This window comes from Limulus polyphemus, unplaced genomic scaffold (assembly GCF_000517525.1).
Source record: "Limulus polyphemus unplaced genomic scaffold, Limulus_polyphemus-2.1.2 Scaffold302, whole genome shotgun sequence".
In the NCBI taxonomy this organism is placed as follows: Eukaryota; Metazoa; Arthropoda; class Merostomata; order Xiphosura; family Limulidae; genus Limulus; species Limulus polyphemus.
Window position 1 is genome coordinate 525042 of NW_013665912.1, and position 16822 is coordinate 541863.

A 16822-nucleotide genomic window follows, 5' to 3' on the forward strand; every position below is an offset into this window, starting at 1 on the left:
AAATGAATTACTCCTTTGATGTCCTACCAAATGCAAAGCATCATTTTCTGCGGATGGAGTCCAGGTTTTGTGGTCGGAAGTGGTTTTTATATAGGACTGAGCCATTGTTTTTGGCGTTTAATTTTCGCATAGAGAATCCATTTTTCATCACCGGTGACAATTCTGTTCAAAAGTGGTTCACGCGCATTACGCGCCAGAAGAGATGAAGCAACGCTCACACGTTGAAAACGATGATCAGCTGAGAGTTCGTGAAGCACCCAAACACCTTCTTTGTGAATTTTCCCATATTCCTTAGATGTTTACGTATTGTTTCATGAGAGACGTGCAATTTCAGGGCCATTTCACGAGTGTGTTGCCTTGGGTTAGACTCAACAAGCGTCTTCAGAGCATCAGTATCAATTCCAACACCTCGGCACCTGCCATCACAGTTTTTAAGGTTAATGTTACCTGAACGAAATATGCTGAACCATCGTTGGCACTTATGAACGTTCAAAACATTTCCATAAACTTCTTTGATGTTCTTTGTGGCTACAGAAGCATTGTTGTATTCAAACAGCATTACATGCCGAATGTGTGTCTCGTGGTGTGCCATCACTATAAAAGTATATGGGATTAGAGTATACTAAACTTTACACATTATATAGGCGACACTAACTTTATGTTTAAGGCGGTTCGTTTAACTATTATACGTGATAATACGTACGTTTTTGGGAGGTGGTTAATAAAAGTGTTCCAAAACGCGACATTAATTTCTTGACGACCTAATATTTTTACACTGAGTTTGAACAGCTTGAAAAGTGAAGATTTTGTTTCTAAGTAAAAACTAACAAACAAATTAGTTGTTGAATACTAAACCATTGTAATAAAAATTATAGAAATTAATGATAGTAACAATTTTTTGCTGTATCTAGAATACCTGCTTATGGTGTCTGAATGTTTCATAGGTCTGATTAGATTAAGAAAAAGTTGTATTTAATAATTGAATAAATTTCTTGATTAAAGCTTTGTGATAGATGATTTAAGGTCATCTTGTTTGAAACAATATCTTCCTAGCACATGAAATTAACTTACTATCGTGATTGTAAAATTTTATCTAATCTCATGCTTTTCTTGGTGTCATTTGGCAGTGTGAAATCAGTGATTCATTAAAAAAAACTTTCCATTTTGCAAAGGGTTCCAAATAGGTATTTAGACTGAAGTTGTTTTAAATAAAATGTTAGAAGTATCAACAGTTTGTTTTCTTATTGCTCTATTAAATCTTATCCAAAATGTTTGTTTGTTTTGTTGAAAGGTATAAAGTGAAGGTGGTGACAGACTATTATTTCTAGCAAAATTGAATTTGCTGTTAGTGCAGTTATCTTTGTTAATTTTAAGTCTGAAGGTTAATTTGAATGAGTTTTGATTTCAACAGTTCTTGAAGATATGTTGTTGGTATTCTACAGCTTGTTAATGTTCCTAATATACTTTTTAAATGATGATGACTTGGGATCTCAACAAACTTTTACACAAATGAAATTGATGAATCAATTTAATATCTCCATCTCTCTCTCTCACAGAAAGCATCTGGATGAGCTAAAAAGGTAACTATTATACAGTATCCTCTGTTATATTTAAGAAAGTAATTATATTTATGAATAGAGTCTGCTGTATTCTTCATCAGTTTGTTTTCAGGGCATGGCATGCAAATATCACATGTTCCACTCTCTTGTAGCTTATGTCTTTATAATAGAGATAAAATTTGAAATTTTTTCATAATGTTCTTGTTCATAACATGATAGATCCAGTTTAAGTCATGTGCAAGGTAGCTCTTGGGCTGTTCTCTATAGCATAAACTTATCAAGAGCATTATTTGTAGTTTCATGACATCAAGATTGGCTGGATACAGAAGAATGTGGATTGTGAGAGTAGTTTCCACTCTGAGAAGATAAAGATTTGCTGTTGATGTTTTGCTGAACATGTGTATAGCTTTTAACTTTACTCCCAATTTATTACAACTTCTATCCCTAATAAATACACTTTTTCTATTTATTTGCAACTACTTTTTATACAGTTTCTCTTGCCTTAACTTAGTAGTCCTGCTATAAGTTGACTTCAGAGTAATGATTGGTAACAAAGTGTGTCTTTGTTTGTCTTCATACCAATTCGTGTTTCTTTCATTTAACTTGTGATAAATCACTACCTTTGTCCTTCCACATATTAGGCCCATTAGCTTCTTGTTTTTGCAATGATCAGATGAGTATGTGCTTCATTTATGCTGAGACCTCTGCAGGAGGTCTGTGTAGTGAGTTGCATAGATCAGCATCCAATGTCTCTGAGGGCTCCACATTAGGTGTACCTCTTATAATTTACATCAAGAGACAGTCTGTAGTGGGTGGATTACTTTTACCAACTCAAATCTAACTACCACCAGGTAATATTGTAACCAACAAATAATACACATATTATTACTTAGATCAGCAAAAAAACACTCTCATGAAGAGTAGAGAAATGTTGATGTCGCAAGTCAAGAAGAACCTTGTGCTAGAGCAACCCTGAATAATCATATAATTGTCATGTGATGTGCTGTTCTAGAAGTTCAAGAGAGACAGTTTAATTTTTTGGAAATTTTCTAAAATTCTGTTCTGTCTAGTTGATTGTTGCATTGCAAGGATAATTAAACCCAACTGAATCTGTTTGACAAAGGAATTGAATAAATGTTGTTTCTAGCTTCTCATCTAACATATGTCTGTATTCTCCCAGTCGGTCACATTAATTTGTGAATGCCAGGATTTTCACATTTTTATAGGAATATTTAATTTAAAGCTCATACCTGTAGTGTGCTTAATAATGTATGTTATTGTGAATGTCATTACATCCACCACCCATAAAGTACTTTTATGTCATACTCAGAAGTGTTCAGTACTGTGTTTTCTAAAAGTAAAACAAGATTTTATCAGCAGAGAGTAAAGAAACTAGCATTAAGTGCTAAAAGTTTCTAGATTGGACTTGATTGCATCAAGAGTTTTATACTATGAATTTTGTAAAAAAGTTTTATAGAATATGTATGCATGGTAAAGTTTCTTTGTCTATGTTAAGATACAGGTTGCACTGGCAAGGAAACACTGGAAACTCATTATTATGCAGGTTCAAACTCTATCCTCCCATTCAGTATTGAAAGTTTGTCCAAACTTGAAAATTCAAGAATGAATCTATTGAAAGGAAAATAACTGAACACAAATTATAAATCTTTGGTGTCTACATGTATGGGTCAGTACTTTATTATTGTGGTGTATTTTTATGGTTTTTTTCAGATGCTCTCAGTTGATGGTCACATGACCTGTGGAAGAATCGTCATTGAAAAAAAGTTGGCTTGGCTTTGACTTTAGCTTAAGTTTAGTAAGTACAATTTGTGAAGTTATTAGCAATAATAACAGTACTATCTAGATGAGTAAGGAAGGTCTTCCATTGTTGTTTACACCCTAGAAGTTACATTAGTCATACAGATATTACTATTATATTTATGAAGGCAAAATACTTATAAAGATGTATTAGTAAGTATTTGACTAATTGCACTTACCAATAGTTTTTATGTAGGTTCTGAGTTGAAAACTAACAACTGTCTTAAAGTATATGCTGAATCGCTCATTCTAAGCAATTTATAAAAGCAGATAAGAACCTTGTTGATTTTTCTTTATAAGAAATGGAGGTGATCACAAATGTATTTTTACTTGTTACTTGTGGACAAATTTGTTTCTTATTTATCTCATAATAGGCAGAATCCACCTTTGATGTTTGGTGTATTGGTGTGAAAACCTATATTGATTCTGAGAAAAATGAAGCCTGACCTTCTGATATCATTTTACTTTTTAGAAATGGTTGTAGAAAAGTCTCTTAGAAGTTCTGGCAAGATTTTTATGTTATTCTTCTCTGAAACTGGAGTCTAAGTAATTTTGGTATTGATTTTCCATGCTAGGGTTCTCTAAAAGGTAGTAAATATTCATTCATTTATATGAATTGACCTAGTATTTCAGTTGTAGATATCAGAACATTTTTTGAATCCAAACAAAAGCAACATTACTTCAACCAATGTGCCTTATTTCCAAATTTGAATGAAATTGCCTAGGGATTATACAAACACACACACAAGTAGACATGGTTACTTTTTGTGTAATATAATATTTGATAGTTTGTACAAATGTTTACTGCAAGAGCTATAATTGTTGCTGATTATTTACTGTACACTGTGATGTTGGCATCCACAATAAATTGTACATAGTGGCATCTATCTGAAACATTTTCTTCATGGTCCTTTGTCCCAAAGCCTTATGTTTTGTGATGTGAGAATCTGTATAGGTTGTTTTGTAAACTTACAAGACTGCCAGTGTGTTTCGGGATGCTTGTTTTAACAGAACGATTTTATTCTATATATGTGTGATATTGGAATATATCTTAGGGTCCTTTCTTTCTTTAGTATTATTATTCATTTTCATTCTTAGATATGAATATTTGAATATGTGTCAGTTTTGCACATGAAATGGGCTCAAGGAAACTGTTAAGTCAATCTTGTTTCTGTGTCACCTTCCAAAAAGAGATACCTGTACTTCTTGCAGAGACATTGCTGACCTTGTTCAGGCCCCAAAAATGCAGAAAAAGGATAACCAGTGAAACGACAGGGCAATTGCACTGGATAAATGCAATGCTTCATTTTGAATGGAAAGCTTGCAGTTAATGAACCTGACAGATGATCCTGACAAAGAAACATCTGAAATAAAGCAATTATATACAGAGCACTTTTGATTTAATTTATCATAAAGATACATTTCATTGTGTGTTAGACATTGTGTTCCATCTGTTTATTATTCCTTAGCTTAATCTCAACTGGTATTAATTCAGCATTTTTCCGTGATAATCATATCTTTTTCAAACTTTTCATTTGGCATACTTATCCAGTGAAGCTTTAAGAATACCACAGAGCGTATAAGTGACAAAGAAATTTCAATAAACATATTTCCCTCCAGACTGACCCATATTTTTGGGAATGTTATTTTTTTTTAACATTATTTCTAAAATAGAGATTTGCTTGTTATTTATTACTTCGGTTGTTCATTAAAAATAATGTGTAACAGTCCTTTATACTAATCATTGTGTTACAATAGATCAGAATAATAAGAGCAACACTAAAGCTTATAGCTACAAAGCTGTCAGTTTCTAAAATTTACTCAAGAAAATTTATTTAAGTTTGTTGGATGTGAAATCTTTACTGTTTTAATCGTAGGTAACCTGAGCATTACTTAGTATGTGAGCATATACAAATTTTCACTTTGATGAGTGTAGCAATTCTTTCTAATGTGTCTTAATAAGACATGAACAGAATGTTTTTATCCATTTCATAATATGAAGCCTGCCCACAGCCATCACTTGAACTGAAATACCTTTCCAAACAGCAGTGTGAAATTACTTCTGAAGGTCTTTTTGTCTGATTACATAAATGAAAAAATCTCTGCATTTATTTCTACTGTCTAAACATATTTGATTTTTTTTTTTTAAATTACACATAAAGTATGTTTCTAGCATTGTATATCTGTTTCTCAATGAGCTTTCAATCTTAGCAACCTTAAGAATATGATTAATGTTTTTTCTTAAAAATAGGACTCTTAAAGTTATGTTATTGGCTTCAGCAGTACTATTGGGGCATGGGTTGCCTTGTTGATGAGCTTTGGATTCCAGAGCTGGTGAGCCAGGTTCCAATCCATATGATATCACAAAATATTCTACATATACTTTAGGTGTGTTATAAGAGTGACAGCCAATCCCTTAACATCGGTGGTAGGGTGCTGTTGACTGGCTGCCTTCCCTATGGTTAGTAGTTCAAAATTAGAGACAGCGTCAGATAGCTTTAGTAACATTGCTATAAATGCAAAAGCAGTACTACCCTGTCCCTATGAAAATAAATCTGTGATTTCAGCAATATCTGTATGTAAATGTTATCTTTACAGTATGAACTTGACATGGTTATGCATATTAGGTTGTGTTGTATTTAAAATACAAACAAATAATGTAATGTTCTCTGTAAAGCTAACATACACACATACATATCCAAAAATTTCACATTTAATGTAAAATTTAAGTCTTCAGATTAATCTATAAATATACAATAAAAATAAAATATATTTATCATGATGTTAATTTATTAATATTTATTATTCTCTTGGAAAATACCATAAAATATTTTTTCCTATTGTGAATTTTAATGGAAATAAATATTAATAAGCATAATATGCTAGTATAATAATTCCAGTAAGCATGTAGCAACTTATATAAATGAATGTAAAAAATAGACCATGTTTTTGGAACAAAATATTAGCTAATTAGTTATTTATTTAATATACATGATATTGTAAATTGTGGCATATTTGGATCAAAATGATCTTTCTTTGGGTGATGGGGTAGGTCCGCTGAAATTCAGCAAAATGTCTGTTCTGCAGAAGCTCTAAATTGCTCTGAATAACTGAGTTTGTAAGAATGAAATAAAAAGACTGGATACATTGTAAAATACAAATGAACAATCTTTATTATAGCATAAACACAAAATATTACTTGCTTGGTTGAAAGATGATCACTTCTGCTGGATAGTAAGCTGTTTTCTTCTTAAGTTGTTTTGATCAAATCTAATACCAGACTGTTTAAATTTAATCTTTCTTACTTAACAAATAACATCATATTTACCCAGAATGATCAGAGCTACCCATGTTTTTATTCAAATGTAAGGGAGATTCTAACTTCAATATATCACCAGACCTAATCTTAGATGACACTGCTGTTGACATCCTTGCACAACATACAATGTTACAGCCCAACCCCATGGGCAGACCAGGTGTTACCTCAGGAGAATGACAAAGGAACAAAGGCAGTAAGAACAAAAATCCATGTAATGACTTTGTTTACCATGTGTTATGTGAAAACTGAGCATACCAGAGTAACTAGTAATTTAGAAAAATACTATATGAATATAAGGATGTAGAAAATGCATTTTACACTACTATGGCTGTCTTGGTTGAGGAAAGGTGGATATTACAATATTTAGATACTGTCAGTGGAAAAGATTAATTTTGAAAAACTGGTATTATATTTTTGTTAATAAGTTAGGTTTATTATTGAAAAGTGTAGCTCACATACTTTTGTTAGAGTTTATTTTCTATGTTGACATTTCATTATGTGTAAATAGTAATGTAAACTACACATTTTGCACTAAATATATAATGAATTCTAGTCACATGCAAATTAGTAAAGAAAAAGTTCAGAAAATCTTTTTAAAATGTTGTGTATTCTATTCAAACTTAAATTATATATTTTTATCATTGTCCATTTTGTATAAAAACTTTGTATTTTTGGCACAAGTTGAGTTTTCTTTCCAACATTCACACACACACACACACACACACTGTCTCTCATAAACATTCAATGACACAACCCAAAAAATCATTAAAGTTGATATCTCATTATTAGTAAGAAACATGTACTTGGACATTAACCAATCAGCATGCCTCCCCTTCCTGTTTCACTTCTGATCATTTCCTGTTAGTAATAGAAGGGAATTGATCAAGACAATCAACTTCCAGCTCTAAGTTTAATGTGTGAAAGTAAAGGAAACCAACTCAGAAACATAAACAATCTAACTTAAAGAATACGATTGAGTGCTTCTAAACGGTATGTAGTATCTATTTTCTTTTCCTGTTTTTATTAATCCAAGAAAAATATTATGTTTACCTACTTCTGAAACATTATGAATTTTTGTTTAGATGTAATAAGATTCCTCGTATAATTCAATTATATATATATGTGTTGTCTACATGTTCATAACTAGTGTTATTGAAACAAATTTAAGTTACTAGGCAAACCCATTTAACATTATTTTGAAGGAATGGAAAAAAGAATTGATACTACATTAACTTTCTCAAATTTGTCATAGCTACTTGTCTAATGTATAAACATTATTTTCTTCCTAAGATTACCTTTTCTATTCTTTGTCTTTATAATGTAGTGATTACTCAGTATTATGCTTATTGTTTACTTGAAACTGTTCATTTCCATCTTAAAACACATAGACTATACACATTTCATATTGCTAGATCCATTGTTATTTTTATTGTATATTAAAAAAAGAAGCATAATTTTCACTGTTATTCTCATTTCTACAGTATTTGTTTTATAATTTGAATACAACTATTCAGGAAGTGTAGAGAAAAGTTTAACATTTGAGTGCACAGACAGATCAGGATACATGTGCTTTTTAGACTGTTTCTTTAAAACTGCTAAGATCATTCATTTAATACTAATAGTATTTCGTTTGTATTTATACATATACTAGCATAAATACATATTTCTAAAGACAACTAATTTAATTGTTCACCAAAAAGAGAAGATTTTGAAGTTTTTTACTTTGATCGAATACACTTCAGTAATAATACAGTTGTTTGTTTTTGTAAAATATTTTTCAGCAAATCCGTTAAGTCAGTGAACCAGTTTTGTAAGAGCTTGGTTTTTGCACTTGATCAGCAGATGGCATTAGGATGGATTCAGTGCTTCTTGTTTCTTTGGGTGATTTTAGTTGCATTACTAGCCAACTTGACATTGGCTAGTTTTGGATTTCTACCCGTGTCTTCTCCATTTTTTTTTATGTGTCAGTACCATGGAAACACAGATCAATCAGGGATAGCTGAAGGTGATGTAGCTCTTTCTGTCAAAATATCAGGAAATCCAGAATTTTATGAACCCAGTAAAGTATATGAAGGTAAGAAAGTAAATTAAATATTAGATGTAAATGTAATGTTATAAAAATTCCAAACATGAGTGAAAAAACCCCAGTTTCTTATTTGGAGTGCTTGTCAGTATTTTGCTTTAAATTCACTGTTATATATCAAATATTGGGGGGACTAAAATCTTGTTAAGGCTTAACTGTGTAATGAAGCTAATAATGTTTAATATTTATTTTATTTCCATCATTTTACCATACTTTCTGTTAGAGTTTCAGCACAGAAAGTTAAATTCGGTTTCTTTACCTCAAAAACATGATATGGTGATCAACATTAATATTTTCTGTAGCCATATTAATTAAATTGTCCACATTTAAGCAGAAGTGGTGTTAGTGGTCTGGATATCTGACAATGCAGTCAATGAAATCAAGAGAGAGATGATCTGGATTGACATATGTTATCATGTAATGTGCCTTTTTTTCATTTGCTGTGAAGGGTAAGCAATGCATATGGTCAGCGATTTCCAAACATTCAAGCTTCATGCAAAATGTTTAAAGTGGTTAAGCATAATGTTTAATGATCCAGCACAATAACACTTTGAGAATTAAAATGGTAATCAAAGAAATACAAATTTTAAAGTGAATTTGACTGCTAACAAGCTTGAAGTACAGGTTTGAACCCAAGTATAAAGCACTTAGTTCAGAATTATCACAGTTTTGATTTTTGGCAATGGCCAAATGATGTATTAAGTGAGAGAAAAAATATTGATTCCTAAGTATTAGCATTCAATAGCTGATGCAGTAAGTAGTTTCAACTGCACAGATACACGGTGAATTATTACTTTTAATGTTCTTTATGAACAGAAAAACAATGTTACAAACAATGATAAGGTTTTATCTTTTCAAGGATTTTTATATTTGACAAAGTAAAAAAAAATCTTCATAAAATATTTCTCATTATTCTCATTTATTCTTAATTTGTTTGTAACATTATTTTTATTCAAAGAAATAAAACTGATATTAACAAGTGACAATTAATTTTATAGAAAGAATCTTTTGTGTTTAAACATTTATCTATGTAATGTAGAAATGTGTTTTTTGCAGTGTTAAATATTTTTGTTAATGGCTAGCATTGAAGGAATTTTTACTGAATGAACTATGTGTTTCCTACTAAAATATTATGAAAAAAATTAAGGCTTCAGGAAATTAGCCTTTTCCATTATATTGGCCATTTCCTGTCAGACAACAAGGAGACTGAACCCCAAACGGAACTATTGGAAGGGTGATAATGGTGTTTTTCAGATGTTGTAGACATCACGGAGCCATTTTTTATCCATCGGTTAATTTGATTATAATAAATCTGAAATACTGAAAAATAAAAAATGGAAATGAATATATCATTAGAGATCAAGAAGGAAAACACAAGTTTGCCCATCTATTAGGTTTTTAGAATATGTATAGATTCAGGTTTATGACAGAGGTTTAAAATATATAAAATATATGTTTTATGGCTATTATGTTGAATCTTTTTCACATAAAATTAGATAAATGAGTGATAAAATTATGATTTATGATAAGTACTCTAATATCATAATAACTAGTTTTGAACATGCTCTTTGGAAATTAAGAGTTTCAGCTCTTTAGGTTAAAAAAGTTGTTGCTCGAACTTTAAAAATTATGGCCCCATTACTTTAAGTTTTCATTGTAAGAGAAATACTTTGTTCTTTTTATTCAGCTTACAGAGGAACATTGAAAAGTGTTTTCCACCTTATTGTAAGTCACAAATGTGTGTGTTTACAAAGTGAAGCCAAAGTGATTGGGCCAGGATTGTTTCTTGTAATGCTTTTGTTCACACTAATGGTGAACCCATGGTGTTTCTTCCCCATCTAAGGTAATTTATTCTGAGGTGTTTGCCACTTTGGTTTAATTTTCCTTTGCTACCAAAGCTCCTTTTCAAGCTACCATCAGAGCTATATTTGAAAAACTAGCAGAACATACAAAATTCTGTAAAATAACATCATGAATATTAATTTCATTGAATGACCAGTGCATTCATGTCTTTGTTCCAGTTACTTTAACTTAGGATATAAGTTCTACACACTTACAAGAGGAAATGCTCATGGATTCACCTTTGTTACTTGTGTCTGTCAATTCTGTTTGAAATGAAGGCAGAACAGGAAATCCCTTGCTACATTCCTTTGGCCTGAGTAAGTAGTCAGAATGGTTGTAACCTAGCAAAAGGTAAAAAACAATGTTTCTAAACTCATCTAAGAGTTGAATGGGTAGAACAAAGGTAAATATTTTGCAATAGAAATTGATAGCATGAGTAATACCCTTTAGCAAACACTCACGAACATCGTTTCATCAGTTAAGTCAGGAAACTAAATAAGAAGTTATAATATTATAAGACTCTCATTTTAACTCTAAATAAAAATAACAAGCCGTGTGAAAAATAATGGAGTAACTGTTTCTAATCTGACAATCCATAGTTGATATGTAAACCACCATATGTGATAGAATTTAGTAAAAATTATTGTGTACAAATTCTCCTTACAAAGTTGATTTACAAATACTACCAATATATCAAAAGAATATAATGTACAAAGTGGCCCGTGTCTGTAACCTGGCATATATGGGTGCAACAGAATGCTTGCTATATGTACAATCTAAAGAATATGGAATACTGTTCTTAGTAAAGGGTCAACATTCTGTAACACTTTGTCTAAAATGTGAAGAAATTATGAACAGAAGAATAAGTAAAGATAATTTGTTTAACCCATTCACTGTGGCTGGGATGTATATTTCCCAGTGCACTGGGAAATGTACATCCCAGCTGCAGTGAAAGGGTTAAAACTATAGAAACTTGCTTCTGGAAATGAAAGATGTGGTCTGGCTAATAAGCTTAGCAGAGGCTGTGACTGAGACTAATGCCTGTTTGGAAAGACTTTCTTTATTCGTTTTAAGGATTTAATCTACATCCCCCACCTTTTAAAGTTTATTTTTTTTGTATTTGTCAGAAAAGATCTATCTCTTGACATCAGAGATAAATATATTTCACTTTGGGGGTAAATTGCAGAATACAACTCTCAACTTAAATCCTCCTGATTAGGAATTTTGAACTTGAAAGTATATAATGGACTTGATGTATTTTTAAATTTTTTAAAAGTATTTATTTTATGTTCTAGCAATTAAGTTGACTTACTAATTTCATTGAGTTTTTCCATTTGACATATGAGTATATATCAATATTTCTTTATTTTTTCCAACTGTTTTACAATGTTTTCATATACTTTCTGTATCTTAAGTGAATAAATCATAATTTACTTCTATTACATCATTTAGAATTTTGTTTGTAGATTTAAATTTTAGTTGTCATTAGATAATAATAAATATGTTATATATTTTTTATAAATGTGTGTTTTAGTAATTTACATAACTAGATCAAACTCTTATTTTGGTACTATTTTCATAATATGACACTATTTTTTCAAAACATGTCCTGCACTGTTGCATGTGAAATATTGGATTTTTTATATGAGTTGATGTTCTTCAAGATTACTGCACATTGTGTCTGTAAAATTTTGTTTCATAAGGAAGCTTTTTTATTGTATATTTGCAGTTTTATTCCAATGTCACATTTCAACTTCATAATTTTATTACATTTTCTTTCACTTCATAAAGTAGTATTGTTTTAACAATATGTTGCAAGATATTGCAGACATGTTTTATGTGTTGTTTACTAAATTTAATTCATTGTATATATTTTGTGTAATCTGTGAAGAATATTAAAGGCTAGCTTCAATAAATCTGGTACACTATATCACTGAGTTAAGATCTGTGTCATAAAGTATTTTTTAATTAATTTGTTATCCAGTAAGAAGTTTGATTAATACCATGGAGGCTAATTTATTATTTGTTTTTGGTTTAGTGTTGTTCTCTAGTTCATTAAGCTTAAAGTTTTGTCAACACCATACATGTTAGATTACTTTTGTTTTGTGTATTTTGATGGGCATATCATGTATTAGGTTATTTGGTGAATCTTACATGTGTGACAACACTTTTTTCCTATTTGGTTTAGTGACTGTTTCATCCAGTGCAAACTTTGATGGCTTTTTGATGACTGGTATCTACACCCTTCCTGAAGAAGCTGCCAAAAAAACTTCTCCACTTCTTAAGACTATGGGAATGGGTCCTCAGTACCCACATGCAGTAGGAGAAAGCATGATATGTTCTATTGTTCACTCCCATTTATCTCACCGGCCATCTAAGTCTATTTCCTTTCACTGGATGGCACCACCAACTGGAACAGGCTGTGTTAACTTTATGTATGTAATGTACTGAAAATAATTACCTGTAGTGTTTTATTGCATTGAAAGTATGAAGTCTTAAACAGGTTGTCTGTTAATAGTAAGTTATCGATAAAAAAAAACACAACACAATCAGGGTTATTCATTATTGGACCCCCCCCCCCCCCAAAAAAAATTATGCTACTGAAAAATTTGTCAGAAAAAAGATTTTTAAAGTCTAAAAAAATAGTCAGCATCTGTATAACTATTTCTTTATATTATATGTTGTATTTTAGTATTACAAATACATTTATAATTGTTTTAGATTTATCAAAAACTCGCATTTTTATTTATAGTTTCTCAAAATGTAGTATGCAGATATTGGTAGGATTTTTTATTTAGTAGTACAATATACAGGATTCTACAAAAAAACTTTTTTGCTCTATTTTCACCTTGTGCCAGAAGCATAGATATTTTATTGCATTAACAGTGTTGGTTTATGGAGCTTTTTTCTTATAGTATTATTAATTTATATATAAAACAAAGTTTTTTGATAACATATTCTTTCTATTTTACAGTGTGTGCAATTTTAAACTGTCAGAATTTCTTAATTAAAGTTATTTGTAGTTGTTACGAGTAAGGTAAACTAACTGTCGACCCCAACTTGTTTATTGAAGGGTACATGTAGTAAATATTTTGGCAATGGATTATTGAGTAAGTGTTTTGCAATTTTAAGAACTTGAAAGAATAGGAAACCACATCTTTTTTTATGACATTTTGGTATAAAATAATATCCTCCTGTGAATCAACAGTACGTTTCTAGACTTACAAAACAAAAATTAGGGGTTCAATATCCCTAAGTAGACAGAGCAAACTGTGTAGCTTTGCATCAAGAATAACAACAACAATGTAAAATATATATATATATATTTGACAAATTGGAATTTTCATCAAATCGAAAGTTAAATCTCATCAGCTCTTTAAGTTTCTAATGTTGTTGTTTTTTAATTTTTTGAAATGAAATATCTTTTGGAAAAATGATGACCTAGGTTTTTATTGGAGCAAGCATCTTAAATTCATTTGATATACAAGTTCAGCAGCAGCTTTAGGAAAATTTAAGCAGTTTTGTAAAGCTATGAAAAAATGTTCTAAATAACATAATTTTTCTAATAACATTTTCTAACTTTTTCTCTTTAGTAAATTTGTCAAATTGATTGTTTGTGAAAGATGTTTTTAATTTTAAATATACTGTTTTTTTCTAGGGCAACAGCTACTTTAGGGCAGAATGTTATGTTTAAAGATATATTAGCCTTGCAGATATGTGAAAAAGGAGGTAAGAATAAACTAATGGTATTAATTAACTGTAATAAATTAAAGGTTCATAGCACAACTAATAAAGCATACAATACATTTCTGTGTTTTGCTTTTTCTCTCCTTACTTAATTGTTGTCATTTCTAATGACCCATAATTCTTTCTTATTAGAAATGAAACTTCTGAATATTTTTAAGAGGATGTGTTTTCATTTTACAAGTCATTCCCTTTTATAATGAAACATATATATTCACTAAGCTAGAAAATAATAATTTACACAAGTTCTTTATGAAAGACGTTGAGTAATTTGCTATTTGATGCATTATGGTATATCCAAAATTATCCTGATTTATGTAATTTTAATGTGCAGAGTTGATTTCATGTAATTATGGTTAATTCGTTTAATTACAAAATATCTTAATATCGGTATCCTTAATTGTAAACAAACTGAAGGATTATCTTTCTGTTTTAAATACCTGAAGAGAAGCAGTTTCACTTACAACTTCTACAGAAGAAGAGAAGCATTTGAAAATTCTTAAAATGAGGGCTGTATCAATGAATTAAATATTTATATATTTCTCTATATAACGTTTGTTTATGTACACTATATTGTATATCTGTCAGTCTATATTTCTGTTTGTCTATCTATTCATATATATATATGTATATATACTTGTTCATTTAAGAAATGTTTGCATTTAAGTGGATCATTAGATCTTGGATCTCCTTGTAAGAGATCACCTAAATATGTTTGTTGATCAATTTTTATTACCTGTAGTGATTGTATCATTTATAATATTAGAAGGTGAAAAGATACAGCCTCGAAAACTGGCTGCTCTTCATAAACCAGGCATTGTGTTAAGAGAAGATTTTGAATCTACAGACATTGATTTAAATCCTAATCACTGGTCAGATGTGTCCAGTGTAGAGGTTGGTGAGCACTGTGGTACGATACTACATGGAAAAGCAGCAACATTCTGTCAACCAAGCAAAGAGAGAAAAATGGTGTGTGTGTTTTATGTACACAAAAATGTTCTTTTTTTAAGAACTAAATATCTGTAGTCTGCTTGAATGAAATCTTCCAAATATTCATAAGTGTTTTTAAAGAACTATCATAACTAAGCAGCTTTCACAAGATTACTTGGTTTATTATAGATGTAAGTTAGTAACCAGTCATTTACCATATCAGAAGTACTGTGTACATACCTTTATGTTTAGTGAAAATGAGGTAGCATTCAGGTGTTAAAATAAACGAGAAAAAATTTTACTTTTAAACTATATTTTTACTGCTTTATCAGCAGATTTTTAGCATCCTTTTTATTATTGCAGGCTGTTAATTTACCTAGCGAACTCTTAAGAAGCCAGGCTTTAGTTTTTTTTGTTTTATTTTATTACATAGACAGCTGATGTGTTTGGGCTCAGCTGTTAGAAAGTGTAATTAATTACTTTAGGGAGCATTTTGAAATGGCAGTTTATGTATGTATGTATATATATATATATATATATTATTTTTATGTACAGATCACTGTTGGATTAAACACAACTACTGCAACAACTCTGCAGTTTTCATTAGGTATGTAAAGTGTGTGTCATGATTGCTTGAAGCTTCTTTATGATAACCTCTGCTCTTGCTTTTCAAAAGTACCAAATAGTTTGATAAAACATTCCACATCTAAGAGTGTGTCTGTGGGAAAGGATGAAAAATGAAAAATGTTCTTGATATTTTAAGGTTTCATTTGCATTAGAGAGGAAGTAACTTATTTCTATGTAACATTAGATAAAGCTTACTGTATCATGGGTGCTTTTAAATTCATTTGATCAGAGCAAGATGTGTTTTTAGGTAAATGAACTCATTTTCATTTTTGTTTATACATTTTAATGAAAACTATTAACATGTCATCCAATAGTCCAATATTGGGTTAAAGGATAATAATAATAAAATATGAAGAAATAAAAAAAAATTGTGGTGAAAAAACATTGCTATTGCATAAATTTATGTCCTTTTAATGCTATTAGTCATTAGCTTGATTGCTCTTGAAAAAAACTAAATTTCTTAAAGACACTAAAAAACAGGTAATTGTGTAGTGAATTTATCTGCTTGATTCTAGCAAAGGAAAGGGGTGTGGCTGCATGATTAAGGCTGAGCTGCTCTTGCCTCTTAACTTCTTTAGACTAGCACAGCATACTTCTTCACATGTAGCAAGAATATGAGACAAATTTGAAAGTATGTTAGGCCTGCATGCAGAATATTTAAAAGGGGGGTGGTGGTCTAATTTGTGAGATAAAAGGCCAACACATGTTGTGTGAAGCACAATCAGCATGCAAAGCATGCTAATGCTATGGGGGTGTGGGGGCATGTGACTATTTCAAGCCAAAAAATGGTAATGCTTCATCAGAAGAATGTAGACTATGTAGAAAACTTTAAATACCATAAGCAGCTGTGCTATAACTATATAAGCATAATTTGTTTACACCACAAAAATAGGGGGTTTG

At 30.6% G+C, this 16822-nt stretch overlaps 1 protein-coding gene across 1 annotated transcript in view; it reads left to right on the forward strand.

Annotated features, from left to right (window-relative positions):
• Positions 1-7594: 7594 nt before the first annotated feature.
• Positions 7595-16822, forward strand: part of LOC106457203 (reelin-like) — a 134478-nt gene continuing 125250 nt past the window's right edge. The window contains 6 exon segments of the mRNA XM_022383037.1: positions 7595-7686; positions 8478-8770; positions 12810-13056; positions 14280-14350; positions 15132-15334; positions 15851-15902. Of these exon segments, the coding sequence (XP_022238745.1) occupies positions 8539-8770; positions 12810-13056; positions 14280-14350; positions 15132-15334; positions 15851-15902 (805 nt within the window). The 5' untranslated portion in view covers positions 7595-7686; positions 8478-8538.